An 18525-nucleotide genomic window follows, 5' to 3' on the forward strand; every position below is an offset into this window, starting at 1 on the left:
TGCCTCAAACATGGTGGAAGGTGAACATCAAGACTAGAGATTGTCCTCTGACCTTCACATGAACTCCAATGCATGGATGACCCTGGGTACATGCATGTACACACAGACAATATAACCTTTAAACACAAAATATATGTAACGATGACCTTATTTCATGTGACATTTGTTATTTCAAAATTAAGTTCTAAATAAAAAGGCAAATTTTGTTGACATTCAAATGTGTTATCTGACATTTGGTTTGCCAACCACTTGTATGTCACAGTGTAGACTAGAATTTAGCTTCATGATATATATATATATATATATATATATATATATATATATATATATATACACATTATATATACATCATATAATCTTTACCAATAGTCTGCACTATCAGCTGTTTTATTAATATCTTAACATTAAATCTGTTAAAGATATCTAAATGTTTAAACTTTACTGGGTGTGAATGCACACATGTGGGAGTCAGAGGACAACTTTTGGAGTTACACCAGGGCCCGAACTCAGGCCTTCATGGAAAACACCTGCTGAGCCATCTCGAGGACCTCAAAGATCTGGATTTATATTATTTTCAAAGCACTTTAAGAATATTGGGGGGGGTTGGTTATGTGATGAATTGGAAGAGTGCTTACCTAGAAAGTGGAGAGGCCTGGGTTTTTTTTTTTTTTTTTTTTTTTTTTTTTTTTGGTTTTTCGGGACAGGGTTTCTCTGTGGTTTTGGAGCCTGTCCTGGAACTAGCTCTTGTAGACCAGGCTGGTCTCGAACTCACAGAGATCCACCTGCCTCTGCCTCCCGAGTGCTGGGATTAAAGGCGTGCGCCACCACCGCCCGGCGAGGCCTGGGTTTTAATCCCCAATATTATTTAAATTTTTTTTACAACTATAATCCTTGAAAAAACAGTGTTCTATTTTAGGTTAAAAATTCTTTTAAAACAATTCTAAGGACACTATACTAAGAGGGCTTTTATTTGTGTATGGTACTGGGATTAATGCAAAGGTCACAATTGTGTTCGACCAGTGTTCTACACACACACACACACACATACACACACACACACACACACACACACGCGAGGAGGAGAGAAAGAGACAGAGAGGAGGAGAGAGAAGGGGCGAAAGGAGAGGAGGGGAGGAGAGGGAAGGGGAAAGGAGGGGGAGGGAGGAGAGAGTGTTTGTCCTATTCTCTTTCCTTTTTCCTTCCCTCCTCCTCCTTTCCTCCCCGCCCCCCTTCCTTCTTTCATTTTAAATAAGCTTGCTGACATAATGTCTCTAAGATGCCCAGGCAGGTCTCCAACCTCTGACTTAAACACCCTCATTAGCTAGGGCTAATTAATACGAATTTTATAGGCTCTGATGAGTTTCTATTGAGACAAAGGTGCAGAATTATCACTTCACATCCACGGCCTTCAGGTATCCTACCAAGTCATGCGCTCAAAGTTTTAAAACGTTTCAATGATTTTCCAAAACTTTAAAAACGCTGCTCTGCCAGGTATCCACGTGTGTTCCAGGGCGTGACTTCCCCCGCACCCGGGGAGTGGAGTCTCTGTCACCACGGCAACGGTGGGGCGGCCCTTCGCCGCCTTTGACCCGGGTGAGCGGCGGGCGGAACCTCTCCGGCCGCACCGGAACCTCAGTGCCCGCGCCCGCGTTTCCCAGTCGGAACGCTCCGGGAGGGACTGTCAAGCGCCTCGGGCTGAAGCCGCTGCCGGCCAAGAAACCGCCATGAAGTTTCGCGCCAAGATCGTGGACCTGGCTTGTCTGAATCACTTCACACGTGAGCTGGCAGGGCTGCGGGGAGCGAGCGGAGAGTGCGGCTGCAGCCCTGTGAGAGGACCGGCGGGGTGGAGGGCACAGCTGGGACCCGGAGGCTGGGAGGGCGGCCCTGTAGGGGAAGGATAGCTACCGGGGACCTTGCCCTGTGCAGTCCTCCCTCGCTCTTCCTTTCCCCGCGACTGTGCCTAACCCTGCCCGCGGGCCGTACCCAGCTGCCCCACGGTTGCGTGGAATGCACGCCAGATTCCCGGTTGTCAGTTGTTCTCTGAGACCGTTTCATTATTGGACACTGGTGCTGTGGGCTGTGTGCCTCGCAAAATGTCAGCGGCGTTGAAGTCTGGCGTGATCCGTGAACTTCAAGTTCTGCAAGCTGACCTGTAGGATACTCGATGTCGTGCGTGCGTAGTAACTGCTTTCTTTCCCTCCTCGCTACAGGAGTCAGTAACATGATAGCCAAACTTGCCAAAACCTGTACCCTCCGCATCAGTCCGGAGAAGCTGAACTTCATCCTTTCGGACAAGCTGGCCAGTGGTGGGGTGAGCATGTGGTGTGAGCTGGAACAGGTGAGCAGGAACGACCAGAGGCCCCGGGCTCCAGTCAGAGGTGCTGAAAAAAGGCCTTAAATGCCTGCTTCTGTCCCGCAGGAGAACATTTTTAGTGAATTTCAGATGGAAGGAGTCTCTGCAGAAAACAATGAGATTTATTTAGAATTAACGTCAGAAAACTTATCTCGAGCCTTGAAGACTGCCCAGAATGCCAGAGCCTTGAAAATCAAGCTGACTAACAAACACTTTCCCTGTCTTACGGTGTCTGTAGAGCTGGTAAGTAGGAGGAAAAGGATTTCTGAATTTTTTTATAAGTGCCTTGTTTTGGTCTAGGGTGTATAAGTAGCTATAAGTAAGCCTGAGATTTCAAACAATATTCTTGAAAGTGAATTAGTTTCATTTAAATATAAAATCTAGTCTAGCATGGTGGCCCATGTCTTTAATCCCAGCACTGGGGAAACAGAGACAGGAAGATCTCTGAGTTCCAGGACTGCATAGAGACCCTGTCTTAAAATATAAGATCTGGTTCCTGACTTACATGTGAGAAATGCACCTTATCCTAGTCATTTTAAAATAAAGTTTGATTGCACAATGTTCAACAGGATACTGCTTTTTCCAAACAGTCAGATTGCTAGCTAGAATCTCTTTCTTTTAGGATATTGTCGCCTTGTCTAGATGTTTTTATCCACTTCCATCTTAAAATTTCATCATCTGTACTATTCTTAAATACATAGTCCTCAGACTTAAGTAACACATTTGTTTTCAACGCTATTACTAGATGAATAGCGAGCAGTCGCTCTTCAGAACACACAGAAACACACAGACAAGATGGAGTTTGTGATTCCTAACGTGTCCCTAGCCTTTCACATGTAGCCCACACTATCTTGGAGCCAAGTCACAAGTTACTACCCTCCGAGTGGTTCTCTAGATATGTCAGGTCTTTCCCCACTCCCAGGCTGGGGACATCAACTGGACATAACACGTGGAGTTTCTCTCCAAAACTTTCCCTTTCTTTAGTTCTCTGCCCCAGCCCACCCGGAGCCTCCATTATCTTTACAACTTCCCTTTCTTATATGTACTCTGGGCATCTGTGCGTGAGTATTATTACATTTGTTTCCAAGCTGGCTATAGATGTCTGTTCATGGCTTTGAAACTTTTTATGTGTTCTTAGAGCTAATTAGAGCATGCCATGTAACCAGAAGTTTGAGTTTATTTAGTTTCTTAAGGAAAAGCAAGATCATACTATATAATACTTTTCTAAGTAAGAATGTAAGATACTTTGGTTTCTTCTTTGCTGTTTTGAGACAGGGTCTGGCAGTCTTAGAATTCACTATGTAGACCACACTGGCCTCGAACTTACAGAGATCCACCTGCCTCTGCCTCCTGAGTGTTGTGTGTGCCACTCTTCCCAACAGTTCTGTGGTTTCTGAGTTTTAGAGATGCTTCTAAAAGTAAACATGGTCGATCCTTTCAGAGGTGTGGAAGTGGCAGCATGCTGAGGGCGTGGCACACAGTGGTGTCTGGGTTGCCTTGGCCTGGTAGATTTGCCTCTCTCTGTCTCCTAAGTTTGCAAATGCTGATGCTGTATCCTGTACCCTCAAATTTAGCTTCTCTGAAGCCATACGATTTTTCTCTCTCCTCTCTAGTAGCCCTTCCTCCCTCATCCTCATCACCACTGTGCTTTCTTCAGGCTCTGACGGGTATGTGATCCAGCTCTGTGCACTTGCTTTCTGCTTGCTCCGTTGGTTCCACTGGGGCCTTGTTGTCTCCTTCACCACACTTCTCAGAGACCCGCGGGACCCAAAGCAGAACAGATACACCATGTCAACATTATCACTTGAATAGATTTTGAGGGGATGAATTAAGAACATTCCGTTTGGAATTGAAAGGTTTAGCAACAGTTCTTGTGTTTTGGTTTTCTTTTAGCGTTGACAACATAAAATAATCTAACTTTTTTCTTAGCAGTTGTCCTCATCCAGCAGTAGTAGAATTGTGACCCATGATATCCCCATAAAGGTGATTCCTAGAAGATTGTGGAAGGACTTACAAGAACCCTCTGTCCCAGACTCTGATGTAAGTGTTGTCTGCAGTCCTATTCTTCAACACACAATAAAGGGTGGGGATTGAATTCTCCATTGCTAGTTGTCGTCTTGCTGTGTATGTTATTTGAATTTGTATAGTTTCTGAAAAGAATGTGAGTCAATCAACAAGACTCCAGATGTGAGTATGTGCCTTTTGCTATGTATGTAAATCCTGTTAAAGAGCTGATCCCCATTTAGAATGCCATACTTTCTGTATAGGAAGTGGATGCCTTGCTTGGTGATGGCTTGTAACAAAAGAAAATAGAGCCTAAGTTATACTTTGGAAGACAGTCTACATTTACCATGGCATTTGTACTTTTGGTACAAATTCATGTTTCATAGGCCTAACGAAAGAGCCAGAAAACACATTTTGTTGACTTGGAACTTAGATTAACAGTGGCCTTCTAGGAACCTCTGCATCATTGCAAAGAAAGAGGATGCCAAATGGTCTTTTGTCTCTTGCATATATAAAAAGAAATCAAACAGATACTGGATGAAATGTAGAGTTGTTTAAAAGGTGTCTATGTAGGCTTGGAAAAAGCCAGCATTACATCAGTGCTGTTGGTAACATAGCTCAAATGAGTCATGATAATGGCTGGCTGTACTCTTACACAGAGTACACAGAGGCCCCTGGGTCCTATAAACATTTCCCAGAGGAAGGCTTCTTGCTCAGCACTTGAGGTGTATTCCCCTTGGACCTGTATATAGGTATCTCAGCTGATGTACCGTGTTCCTTCTTGAACCAGAACAATGCTCTTGGGAGTATGGTCACCATAGTAACCAGAGCCAAGTATCCAGGTATTTTTATTTGCTTGAATAAGTTAGTGAAACTTTCAAAGTTTTAAAGAGACTTTATTTGGAAAATTTAAAAATGTGATTCTGAGTTTTTGACACAAGTACATTTCACCATTGTTAGTTGAGTACCTGTTGTTATGGACTATGTTAAGATTTCTGATCCGTGTGATTTCTCATACTGGTTTTTAGGTCAGTATTTATTTACCAGCCTTGAAGACAATGAAGAGTGTTGTGGAAAAAATGAAAAATATCAGCAATCATCTGGTAAGCGATTGATTACTCCTTCAGAAAAGAGCTGTGAGTGAGCTCCCGCCATGTGAGTGGCTTGTCCTGGAGGTGTAGGTACCCCCTCATCACCACAAGTGTCTCCGCTAGTGGGTTTCTCCCAGTGAGGCCCCACTCGGGAGGACAGAGCTTGGTATTGTCTTCTGGCCTTTAGGGACCTGTTCTTGTGCCTTTCAGCTCTCATTCACTGGGGAAAACTTTCAAACTTGCCCTTAATCCCTCGTGTTTATAGTATATCGGGAGCAAGTTCCAGCAGTTCTGGTAATTTGGACAGAGCATTGCAGTTTTTGATGGTCTCCTATTTGGTGCTGAGGATTAAATGGAAGGCTTCATGCAAACTGAGAGCATATTCCACCACTGAGCTGAGTGAATGGTCGAAGCCCCAGTGTCTTTCACATGTTAGCATGCGTGGGCACATTAGACACTAACATGTAGGTGGACCCTCTTATTTTTCTATATATTTTTGAAGGTCCAAAAATAGCACAAACTTGATGGACTGTCATCATTTACACATAGTGTGTCCTGAATTCCACATTTATTCACCCTTAAGACGACATTCCATTATGTTCCTAAATCTTTTCAAAGCCACTGCCCATCTGACACACAAACTGTGACTTATCCAACCTCCAAGGCCACATCTCTGTCAGCCAGGCCCTCCTGGCAGATCCATACCGGCCTGGCCCTGTCATCTCCCTGCTTAGTAACCCTTCCTACTCAGTCGCTGTGTCTCTCATCTCCTTAAAATGCTCAGCCATTGTCAGTGTTCAGCCCAAGCTCCTGCAGGAAACTCCCTGCGCTGAACTTCTCTCCCCCTGTAAATCGGTATCTTGAAATCCCCAGAACTGCCAGCTTCAAGGAAGGGAAATCCTTTCCTAACCTTCTGTGTCAGAGTCCGGGGCTGGACTGTCACCCAGTAGTCCATAATCGATGTTGCATGGATGGGAGTAACATTTAGCTCCTGGGAATCTTTACATCACAAGAGGATTTGAAATGTAGAAAGTGGTGCGGTTTTTGGTAGTGTTGTTGTTTCTCTCATGAGTCCTCACTTCAGAGCAGTCCTGCCCTCTGAATCAAAAATCTGGCTCCCTTGAAATAGCACACACTGTGCTGGCAGTGGTGTTCGCTGCCTCTGCCACGGTGTTGATCCAGTTGTCAGCCTGGCTTCCTCTAAGGTACCCTGGGACTTCTAGGAGACTTAGGAGGCCCAGAGGGAAAAGTCAGGCGTTTAATTGAGGGATCATGTGCTTGTTCTTTCTGTCCTGTGGAAATGAGTCAGCAAAGGGGTGAGAGCAGTGGCCGTTGTTTCTCTTCTGGAGTGCTCGACAAATGTTAACTGGGACGTTACCGCGCTAGAACAGCCAGATGCATACGAGATCTTTCTGGGTACTGGGAGCCAGAGTTCTTAAGAACTAAGTAGATGCTTCCAGGGGAAGCTGCATGTCTTAGTAGTTTGTACAATAGAGACCTTACGAAGTTGGGAAATTATCTTGGTCCATTTCCACATTTATAGTGAAACCTCCCAACTGCACCGACAGAGCACCAGTAAAGATCATGAGTGAGTCCCATACAAAGACACTGGAGATTCAGAAGGGGCTGGGGCTGCTGTTGCCTTACCAGGAAAGAGAGCTGCAGCTGTGCTGGTGTCTGGCCTGGCCTCAGTGTTCACAGAACAGCTTGGGGAGACAATGTGGGGCCCTGATGCTCACTTTCCCATGGGGTCCTCTCTTCAACTCCTGTTCTCCCTGCCCTGGAACCATTGCCATAGGCCAGAGGAGTCTCCTCTGTTTTTAAGCTTTCACCATGCCCATACTATTGGTTCTTTTATCTGGAAGGAGATTTGCTAACCAACCTGTGCATGACACTCTGCATTTCTGGTTTGGTTGTTGGTATCTGCCTAACTAGTCTGCAGAAAGTCCCACATGCAGTCTGCGGTCAGCATTCTGCTAGCCAGTAGCACAAACATGCTGCCTAATCTGGAAAGGGGACGCATCGTCCATGTCACTAGGACCATCCTCTGAGCACTGCAGGCAAAGGATCCCAGGTCTGGGAGAGGAAAGGAAGTCACCCTGTTGGCACAGCTCTGTTGTCATGCTGTAGTTTAGGACATGCAGCATTAGCATGCCCTGGAAACTGGTCCGCACATGCTATCTGTCTCCTATGCTTATTGCATAAAATTTCTGAACTCCAAATCTTCTCGTGCTAGAAACAAAACAGGGTAGGTTCTATGAACTCAGATGAGCGCTTGTTTTCGAGCTTCTGACATTATACACTATGTTTCCAAGCTCACAACCTTCTAATTTAGTCATTTCCTTGGAATAAAAAGCTTTCATGTTAAGGCTTTCAGAAGCAGAGCTCTTCTTTTCATTTCTTAACCACAGTCCTATAATCCGGAATGATAAGTGACCAAAACAAAATGTAGACAGCAATGTTTGTGAATTTCTGGGGTACTCACTGGGGCTCCACAAAGCTCATATGTGACCTCTTACCATTTACTTCCAACAACTTTGTGCTAATACCTGTAGATTTGGTTGCTTCTGAAAAACAGTGTGTTAGAAACAATATCTGTTAAGAAGGCAGCTTGCCTTGGCTTTGAATTCACTTCAGGCATGTGTACTGTACTTCCATGCTTCAAATTATTTTTTTTTAAGATTTATTTATCTATTTATTATTTGTACAGTATTCTGCCTGTATGCATGCCTGCAGGCCAGAAGAGAGCACTAGATCGCATTATAGATACTTCTGAGGTACCATATGGTTGCTGGAATTGATCTCAGGACCTTTAGAAGAGCAGCCAGTGGGTGCTCTTAACCTCTGAGCCATCTCTCTAGCCCATCTTCGAATTCTTAAAGTCTGAGTAATGGAGCATTAGATTTCAACACACACATGATCCAGAGTGCCAGACACATGATGCACTTAGTCAGCATGTGAAAGAATTATCAGCAGCCAACTTCCTGAACCTGCCACTCAGATCTGATTTAAGATGCAGTTTTCTGTCCTCTCATGCACATCGACATTCAGTTTCCTAAGCATCAGGATAAGAGTTTACTTTCCCTGCAACTCCCTTAATCATCATTTAGTGCCTTTAGTTGACTCCTGACCAGCAGTACTGGTACCTGCTGTAAACTACCTCTCAGTGCACCAGAGCCATAAAATGCTTGACAGCTGCACCGCTGCCCCCATTAGAGATACTGTGCCTCCAGCCGCAGGTTTCTCTTGACCTAAAGGTGTGACTCCTAAGCCTCCCCTCTCTCTGCATCACAGTGCTTCTCACCCTAAATCCTTCTCAGCTCTTTAGTAAGCTGCTCCTACAGAGCTGCTTCTTCCAGTATCACATCTGAGCTCACCTCCAGCAGAGTATGCATTGTTAGACATTGCTACTGGACATGGTCAGAAAACAGGCAACGTTAGCATGCCCTGGAAACTGGTTGGAAGTCTAGAGCCTGGGCCCATCTTAACCAGACCTCAGGGGTTCTCCTGCACAGAAGTGTGATGATGTGGGGGAGGAGAGCTCTTGTTGCAAGAGCCACAGCCACAACCTACCATGCTTCTTGCATTCAGTGAGAAAGAAGGAAATGGGCATTTCTGAAGGGTACATAGTTACGGCGGTTTGATCCATCCTTTCTGATCTTTTCTCCCATATAATGTTCTTTCTCTTACCTGGCAGAGCATCTGTCTTGATAAGTTAGGATCCTTTCACTCCATGCCTGCTATAAGGGAGCTCTTACCTCCACTCCACCCTTATCACTTTGCTGGTCCCTCCAGAACCTTGATCCTTGACAGAGTGTCCCAGCAAGGCCCCTCCCTCTTCCCCCTGCTGTCTTCTCCACTAGGGGGATACCTTATTGATTTTAGGGGATATTTGAGTTCTGGGCTTTCATAAACCTCTCTGTGGTTGTTGGGGGGAAGGGGCTTCAGTGCCCTGTGAGATGTTAGGTTTGTGACACTGCCTTGTTACCTGACTTTTGTGGAAGCTGCTACCCATGTGCTGTTGTTTTTCCTCTTTTCAACATTGGATTTTAATCAATTTGCAGGTTATTGAAGCAAACCTAAATGGAGATCTGAACCTAAAGATAGAAACTGAGTTGGTATGTGTGACAACTCATTTTAAGGATCTTGGAAACCCTATATTACGTGAGTTTTCTTGTGGGTTATATTTTGATTCTAATGAATTGTTTGAATATATATTGAGTTCTTTTAATGAAAACATTGAAATCTGGTTTTCTTTGTTTCACACTTGAAAAGGGTCTGAGATAAAATTTCCTGTCCTTATGACATAATGGCATTAGACAAGGGGTCAGGCCACCAGGCATTAAGAATGATGATTCCCTCCCCTGGGATTCAGGTCACAAACAGTGACTTCCAAGAAGTCAATAGCTCTTTGTAGCTGGCATTTTCTTTGGGTTGCCAACCAGCTCCCAAATAAAGACACAGAGATTTATTATTAATTGTGAATGCTCAGCCTTATTATTAACTGTGAATACTCAGCCTCACCTTAGGCATATTCCACTAACTCTTTTAACTTAATTCAACCTGTTTCTATTCATCTTTGGGCCTTTTTACCTTTCTTTCATTCTGTATGTCCTACTTTCCTGCTTCCTCCGTGTCTTTCAGGCTGGCCTCTGGCATCTATTTTTTTTCCCTAAGCCTAATTCCTCCTCCTACTCACTCTCCCTGCCCAGAAGTCTGCTTATACCTCCTCCCTTGCCATTCATCTTTGTATTAGACCAATCAGGTACCTTAGGCAGGCAGGGAAAAAAAGCACCACATCTTTGCATAGTTAAGCAGACATTCCACAACAGTTCTTCATTTGCCACTGTGCTCTAGAGGTTAAGATTCTCATTTGGATTGGAGTCAACAACTCTCTTTCTCATTTTCTCCTCTAGTCAATTCAGTACCTGTGAAATTAGATTGGCAAATACGAATGTGATGCAGATGAACTTGGTCACTTTACATCTCATAAAGGACAGGAAGGAATGTGAAATCAGTTTAGTGTGCCTTGACGGAAGGGGTGGTTGTGCAGCTTGGTGAGCAGTGAGCCTAAATTAGACTCTTCTCCTCAAATAGGGAAGCAGACAGAGGGCCAGAGAAGAAGTGTCTGGAATGTGGGAGAGCCAATTTCTGATATACATGTGTTGTCAAGCAGATAAGATGCCTTCATCACTTTTACAGTTATGATTGGTTATTATTGGTTTGCTTCCACATAGACACAGATATTACCTTACCCCTGAAAGAAACATTCACTTCATAGTGATGGGCACCTTGCTCCAGCAGAGTGAAACCCATAGCACGAAGGCTGTGACAGAGGGGTATAAAATGACTTTGGATTTCTTGTTGTGTGTTTGTCCGTACTACTTATTGAGTCTGGGGCATCCTAGGAGGGTGGTCCACCACTGAGCTACATTCCCAGCCCTGACATGAGTTCTTTTGGTGTCAGTCATTTATTTCACAGGCACAAGCAGGCTATCAGCACTTGAAAGGCTGATTTCTGTGTTTTGTTCAGCTATGTAGAGTTAGACATCTGGCATTAGCATCTGCATCTCAACTTTTGAATTCATGCTGAGCTACACTTTTCTTTTCAAAGAGGTGACTGAGTTGTACTTCAAGACCTTTTAAGTGAAGCTCCTCTGGAGGTTACAGTATTCTAAGCAATTCAGATGCCTGCTGAATGAGTAACATTTACAAGTTGTAGTCTACTGGGTTGCTAAAAAGAGCTGTATGGTTGATCAGATCATGAGTTCCTTGTTATGTCCAGAGATATTGGATTAAAAAAAAATGTCATTTCAGCCTCTGAGAGTGTCTCTCAAAACAGACACCCAGAAGACATGGTCGAGGTGCACATCGACATAAAGAAACTCCTCCAGTTCCTTGCAGGACAGCAAGTGACTCCCACCAAGGCTGTGTGCAGTAAGTTTACTTTTTCCTTACCCACCTCTAGTCTGATATGCATACAGTCTTCTAAATGCAAATACACCCAGTTCCAGGAACTAAAGCTCCCTGGGTAGTCAGGTTGTAACGTTTCCTTGAGCTAGAAGTATCTAGAGATGCTGAAGAGTGATGGTGAGCAGTGTGGTACCAGAAAGCCGGCAGCCGTGCTGGGCTGGCAGTGATACTGTCTGCACAGTCAGCGCAAACTTTTCCACGTCAGCGAGTTCTTCAGATTTCGCATAATCAGAGCCCTGTATATGCTTTTGCCTAGATCTGAGTTTCAGCTTGAGCCCATTGCCTACCTGACCTGTGCTCACTACCAAAGTCTCCTCCGTTGTTGGTTATTAATGGCTTGGACCCCATCCTGGCTCTAGTTACAAACTGCCCTGTTCCTCTTCCCCTGCTTTCCCCTTCTGAGCTAGGAAGTTTATCAAGAGCTTCTCAAGGCTCTTTGTCTCCTTGGGTGTTTTGTTTTGTTTTGAAAAGGCCATAGCAAATGGCCTAGATGTGACATCCCTCTCTTTGTGGAAAGTGCCTGGGATGACCTCTCATCCACGAAGCTGAGGGAGATGACCTGGGACTCGATCCTATAGTAATGGAACAGAAAGTTCTGAGTATTTCTGTCAATGGCCAGCCTTTCTGAAAGAGAAAAAGGGACGTCCTAGTTAGGGTTGCTATTTCTGTGATGAAACACCGGGACCAAAAGCAGCTTAGAGCGGAAAAGATTTATTTGGTTTACATTTCTGTATCGCTGTTCATCATCAAAGGAAGTCAGTACAGGAACTCAAGCACTGCAGGAACCTGGAGGCAGAAGCTGATGCAGAAGCCATTGAGGGATGCTGCTTACTGGCTTGTTTCTCATGACTTGCTCAGCCTACTTTCGTATAAAACCCAGGACCACCAGTCCAGGGATGGCCCCACCCACAATGGACTGGGCTGTCCATCAATCACTAATTAGGAAAATGCTCCTTATACACTTCTCTACAGCCCAGTCTTACGAAGGCATTTTCTCAGCTGGTGACTAGCTTGTGTCAAGTTCACATAAAACTAGCCAGCGCGGGATGAGAAAGCACAGAGAGGCTGTGTGAGAGACTGTGGGGCGAAAACACAGGGAGGAGTTTGGTGGTGTGTAGCACAGCCTATCACAGTGCACAGGGCCTCAAGCACTTAGACCATGTACTCTGGCCACCTCATTGTGGGTACCTGCTTTTACCAGGAAGGCTAATTTGGTGAAACCAACCTGGTTTTCCCCTAAAGCCTGGACAGCTTCTTTCTTCCATCTCTCACACTGTCCCCAGTGGGTGGCAGTAGCATGTGCTGTGGCCCCTCATAAGCCCTCAAAGGGAACAGACACCAAGCATAGGAAATGTCCGTGGCAGACAAGCGACTGTGACAGGGAGGATGAAAATCTGTCTTTAACACCTGGGTCTTTTTCTCCTAGATATTGTGAGTAACAGGATTGTTCATTTCGATTTGCTTCTGGACGACATCTCCCTTCAGTATTTCATCCCAGCCTTGTCCTAGCGCCATCTCAGCAGACTTAGGAGCACAGAGACCTCTGTCGTGATGAGAGAAGCTCTGGATGGTGAGCAGGGCAGCTGCCCGTCCTCACAGCACCACAGGCTTGCACTCGACTCTCTCTCCATGCTGGTGTAGGTACAAGTGGAATTAGCGAAGCACAGTCAGACAATCATTCCTTCATATTTCTCAAGACCAGCACTTGTCCCCTTATCCCCTGGGTCTAAGACATGAAGAAGAAAAGATGGAATTTTTTTTCTAGGGTCTTTTGTTGTTTTGTTTTCCTTTGGTGTTAGAGATGTGCTCTGCCACTGAGTGGCTCCCCAGCCTATCTAAAGTGTGAGTAGCAGTTTGTCACTGATGCTTCAAGCTCATCGTGTGTATAGCTTGGTGTTGCAGTCAGAATTCACAGCAATACTACTCAGCTAGTTCCCAGCTTAGTCCCTGAAATGCTGCAGTTGTCTGCTTTCAGGTTTTCAGCATGCTCATCTCTCCCAACCGCCGTGTCTGGGAGCTCAGTGCAAACCATTCAACCCCTCTGTCCCTGGCAGCATGCCTGGTTTCTCACCAATACAGCTACAACATGTGGAGCCTTGCCCAACGTACTGAAGGTTCAAGTTCACTTCCTTCTCACTGCCTGAAGAACCTGTCAGCCTAGGGAACCTGCAGAGCCTCTCCTCTCAGCCTGGGGAACCTGCAGAACCTCACAGCCTGGGGAACCTGCAGAGCCTCACAGCCTGGGGAACCTGCAGAGCCTTTCCTCTCAGCCTGGAGAACCTGCAGAACCTCTCCTCTCAGCCTGGGGAACCTGCAGAACCTCTTCTCTCAGCCTGGGGACCCTGCTGCTCGGGAGCCTGAGATCTTGAAGACTAGCAACCAGTTTCCATCTTGAACTTGTCCTTCTGTATACTTTTCGCTTGAGCCCACTTTGATTTTAAGGTATAACTTATTTTACTTTTTTGTAGTGCTCAGGATCAAATCCAGGAATGGGAACATGTTAGACAAGCCCTCTGTGCCAAACTATATCCCTAGTCATCTAAATCATAATTCTGTATAATTCTTCCACAGTTTCAGAGTCACCTTTCTCTAAAGCACATTGTGTTTTGCATAAAGCAGCTGAAGCTTGGCCATCATAGGCAAGGCTGTGTTCTGCTCCTGTTTTGGAGCTGGCTCACCCTGGAGGATGTACTTCCTCCAAAAACACCCTAGCAGGCTTCCTGATTTAACTAGGTGTCAGGTGTCCCATGAAGTGGCATCAGAGACTGTTTCCATGTCAGAGTTAAGATCTAAGTTGCTAGGATAAGATTTTAAAAAGGCGTGCGGGGTGTTTAGGGAAAATATTGTTTCTTAAGCGCTGCAAGGATAATATATGTAGTTTAAGGTGGCCTTAGATGAGCTGGAGCTAATATTGGCCTTGAACTGCTGAGCCTCCTACTCCCTAGGTGTTTAGATGACAGATATGAGCCGCCATGCCTCTAGCTCTATATTTAATAAGATAGATTTAGTTAAACTAACATTTTAAAATTAGGGATTTTTTAAAATTGTTAAAGCATTTCTTTGGTTCATAATGTGAGGCAGTCCAGGTGCCATGATATAGCCTCAAAATCATGATGCAAATGAAATTTCAGGAAGTTCCCTATGAAGCTTCTTTTTCTGTCTAAGTGTCAGTGCCTCACTTGTCTCTAAGGTCCCCACTGTGCCACATGCTGTTGGTGATGACTTAGTAACTTAACATGGGCGAGAAGAAGCCCTCACTGGCAGTCAGGGGGCTGTGGTCTTCCTGGTTCTTGTCACAACTTTCTGCATAGTGTTCATAGCTGTATCTCACAGATCTGAAGTAAAAGCAGGGAGCTCAGAGTGGGGTTATAGGGTTTAGAGCTACTTTGTGGAACCTTGTCCTGAGGTGAGAGCAGAGTTTTGCTATGTATAGAAGAAGCATGGTGTCTGAGGCTTGGAGGCATTTCCCCTAATTCCTAAGAATGCTTTCCTGAATGTTAGAACCAGTGAGGTACCCCCTGACCCTGCCTGCCAGAGCTCAGAACCCACATCCCTGGTAACTATGCCTTGAACTGAGATTTAAGACCATCCTAACAACGGGTCAAAAATGCAGAAGAATTCTTAATGTAGCCATTTTTGACAATGTCCAAGCAGCCTTTTTAATCCTGTGGGCATCCCCTGGTCCAGCAAACACCTTCCTACCCATCAGGTCTCCAGACTGAGTGCGTCCTGCCCTGCATCCTGCCACAAAGAAACCTGCTCTTGGAAGCCTGAAAGGCGGTTCAACATTAGTTTTGACTTGAGGCAGGAATACTAGTTCTTCCACCAGATGCAGTGGCCGATGACATATTGGTAAATGTCACCCAGTTGGTTGAGTGTCTGTTGTTTTTAAGAGACAAAAATCTGTACTTTTTTATTTTAAAGACGTTGGGATATCAAAGTGCACAGCCTAGAGGTTCTTCCTTGATGGTTCAGTCACGCAGTCACCCCACCTTTCACTCTACGCCTTCCTCCTGGGCTACTTATTATTTACTCTCTGTTTCCATACTCACTGGTTCTGGACAGCTTTCTAAGCTCCTCCCCAGGTGCCCAGGCCTCTGGTAACCACCATCCTTTACTTTTGCTGTGAGGGCCCGATGTGAGGTTCTTGACTCTCATGGTTCTGTATCAGTGTCTGTATATTGAGTACATACATACCTTAGCCTTCACAGCATGGCTTTGCCCATGGCTATTTTTGTATAGTGAGTCTGTCTAGAAATTCTGTATGCCTGCATGCGCTGCAACCATTGCAAAGCTTGATGGCATTGCCATTTCCACGAGGGTGGACTTCTGCATTTGTACTTCGACGGCAGTGAGGCTCATCCCCCTCTCTTTTTTTTCCTTTTAATGGCCCTGAGTAGTCTAGCTCTGCTCTGCTCATAATGTCCCATGTGAAGATACCAGACCCAAGCAGGTCTCCTACAAAGTCTCAGAATGTGGGGGAGCAAAATGCCCAGCTCCCACCTATTTTTTCCACTATAGAATCAAATACTGGGACTTTCTCCATGTGTGGTCCTGTGAGTTTGGTAGAGCAGTCTTAGAGTTACCCTGTCTGCCTTTCTCCTCATGGTTTTGCATTTCTCTGTGGCCCAGTGGGTACCACAACTTCACTTTGGCATTCAGGGGATTCAGGGTGATGACCTTGCTCTGGAAAGTTACTAGTTGGATTATGTGATGACATGGAGAAATCCTAGATTTCTGCTCCGCCATTTTACTAATGCCACACTCCAACTCTGCTTTTGTGTGGATTCTGATGGAGAATCTAAAAGGGAACCTGGGCTTGTGGGTTTTCTCTAAGCAGTGTTCAACTAGGAGGTGATAAATTAGGATCATTTGCACATTAGGGAAGGGGGTGTTAGCAGCACTTCCTGGTATGCAGTTTGCTGTCTACTATCTGTGGGAAAACTTGAAACTGCTCCCTTTGATTAATACTTATGCTCGTAAGACTTCTTACACAGGTTATAGTCAAAGCTGAGCACTGTTATAAATTAAGGATTTCTTAATGTGAATGACTGGGGAATTGGCAGGCGATCTGATCTGTGTGTGATGCAATGTCATTTCCTAATGCTACAGGACAAAGCACTATATATATGTATGGTAACAAAGCCAGTGGGATGTTGGTGTTCAGTGTGGCAAAGAAGACCAGGAAGTGTACATCTAAACCCAGCTAGCTCTGGGTGGTTTTTATTTCAGTGTTTTTATATGTGTGTGTTTTCTGGCAATTTCGTAACCAACTTTGTAATGAAAATATTTTTATAGACTTAAATAAATATTTATTATTTGACTGTTACTTGAAATGTATTTATTAACACACATATTCATCTGGCAACTTTAATTTCCTGAATGTTATAATTTAGGCTTAATTTTCACAGCACATCCTTATTTTCTACAGTGGGAAGTAAGATTTTGGTTTTTTTTTTCCCCCGATGTTGAAGTTATACTGCGTTCAGAGTACTGGAGCCTAGATTGATAAGACCTTTTTACAGAAAAAAATTTCTTATCATGGAAATGTAACGGCGTAAATGAATGCAGGCAGATTGTAAAAATATATACAGCTTTAATGGGGAAATAGACTTACAGAACCACAGGTTCCCACGGAGAACAGGAAAGCATAAGGAGGGGCTCGGAGCATGCCCGGCAGATTTATAAGTAAACATTAGCCCGAGACGAACACTCCCACTAATGGGCGGGGCTTATCCCTACAGGGGACCAACATGAATAGGCCCTACATGGACAAGTTAGTTAGCTTTCCTTCATTGTGACAACATATCAGAGATAATCAGCTTTTAAAGAAGAAAGGTTGGGGCTGATAAGATGGCTCAGTGGCTAAGGGTGCTTGCTGCCAAGCCTGACTATCTTGAGTGTGAACCCATGACACACACTGTGGAAGGGGAAAGCCAACTTCTCAGTAAGTTGTCCTCTTACCTCCATATGTATGTATGCAATGGCATGCATGCATGTGCACAAAGACACACATATGCAGATAAATGTAATTTACTTTCTACTAGACAAAAAGCAGAGAGTAGGTTGAGGCAGATATCCCTTTCAAGGGCACACTCCCAGTAATTAGCCTTCTTCCACCAGGCCTCACATCTTGCAGGTCCCTCCATGTCAAGGCAACTGGAGATCAAGTCTACATGTGGACTTGTGGGGACTTCCGAGCTCTAACCTGGGTCATAACTGAGGCACAGTGCCTAACACTGTCTGCAGAGGAACCTGAGCACTTTATTAATGTTTCTTAGTCCAAGCATTCTGGGAGAGAGCAGCTAAGCTAGGATTCCTCACAAATAACTGCACAATCAGTGAGAAGCACAGGGACAGGGGACAAAGAGAAATGACACGTGCCTGTGCATCCATTGTCTGTTTCACAGAGCAGTGCTGTTGCCACCAGCACTCCAAACGATGCTGGACTCTACACTCTAGCACCCTGGGGTGAGACCTGCCTCTTCCCAGCACCCAGTCTTGGACAATCAGTGGCCTCCTAAGGGGCCACCAGTGAGTGGTTGGAGCTAAAGAAAATGCAGCACTCTGGTGCATTTCTCAATTAGAAGGCATATGGCACCACTTGTAGGTTTTACAACCAAACAAAACCTAGAAGTTGGCCTTGTTTCCAAGGAACTGATGGCCACGAGCTCCCAACAGCACAGGATGCATAGGTGCTTTGCCTGTGAGTGTAGTATAGGCAAAGGACTCCAGTGACATCTGCCACTCTGCAGTTCAGAGCTTTGGTCAGTGTGTCCTGTACATGTGACACCACTCGGTTACCATAGGGCCCTCCACCCAGGTAGCCTGTTTCTAACCCAGCGTTGTTCATAAGCTTAAGGTTTCAGAGGCTCCATGTATGAACACCCTAAGCATTTTCACCATCCACATGTTCATTTTCCGTCGTTATCTTCCTTACAGAGACAGCATCCTATATAGCTTGTCCTGTGAGGTTCCCTGCCTGAAGGGAAAAACATGCAGGTGGTCAGAGAGAAGCAAGAATCAGAATAAGTTGAGTTTTCTCTACTTTAATCTGTTCATTTCCCTTGTGTATTGCTGCCAAAGAGGCAGAGGATATAAGGA

At 44.9% G+C, this 18525-nt stretch overlaps 1 protein-coding gene across 4 annotated transcripts; it reads left to right on the forward strand.

Moving 5' to 3' along the window:
- The first annotated feature begins 1685 nt into the window (after window positions 1-1685).
- Hus1 (HUS1 checkpoint clamp component) lies at window positions 1686-16718 on the forward strand. Of its 4 annotated transcripts, XR_009057276.1 has the most exons (9): window positions 1686-1776; window positions 2211-2338; window positions 2420-2596; window positions 4283-4393; window positions 5386-5460; window positions 9513-9612; window positions 11266-11385; window positions 12848-12991; window positions 13476-16718. XR_009057276.1 is itself a non-coding variant. In XM_057772590.1 (8 exons), the coding sequence occupies exons 1-8, from the start codon at window positions 1725-1727 to the stop codon at window positions 12928-12930; spliced, it is 846 nt and encodes a 281-aa protein (XP_057628573.1). In that variant the 5' UTR covers window positions 1686-1724; the 3' UTR covers window positions 12931-16718. The 4 variants fall into 4 exon arrangements, 3 of the variants coding, with proteins under 3 accessions (XP_057628573.1, XP_057628574.1, XP_057628575.1); XM_057772590.1 differs by having other exon boundaries at window positions 12848-16718; XM_057772591.1 differs by having other exon boundaries at window positions 4286-4393; window positions 12848-16718.
- Window positions 16719-18525: the final 1807 nt, after the last annotated feature.

This window comes from Chionomys nivalis, chromosome 6 (genome assembly GCF_950005125.1).
Source record: "Chionomys nivalis chromosome 6, mChiNiv1.1, whole genome shotgun sequence".
Classification (NCBI taxonomy): domain Eukaryota; kingdom Metazoa; phylum Chordata; class Mammalia; order Rodentia; family Cricetidae; genus Chionomys; species Chionomys nivalis.

Excerpts from the sequence above, each read along its gene's own strand:
- Hus1 (XM_057772590.1), top strand. The coding sequence starts at position 1,725 with ATGAAGTTTCGCGCCAAGATCGTGGACCTGGCTTGTCTGAATCACTTC. Across the intron at positions 4,394-5,385 it reads CCTCTGTCCCAGACTCTGAT|GTCAGTATTTATTTACCAGC; the intron begins GTAAGTGTTGTC and ends ACTGGTTTTTAG. Across the intron at positions 9,613-11,265 it reads TCTTGGAAACCCTATATTAC|CCTCTGAGAGTGTCTCTCAA; the intron begins GTGAGTTTTCTT and ends ATGTCATTTCAG.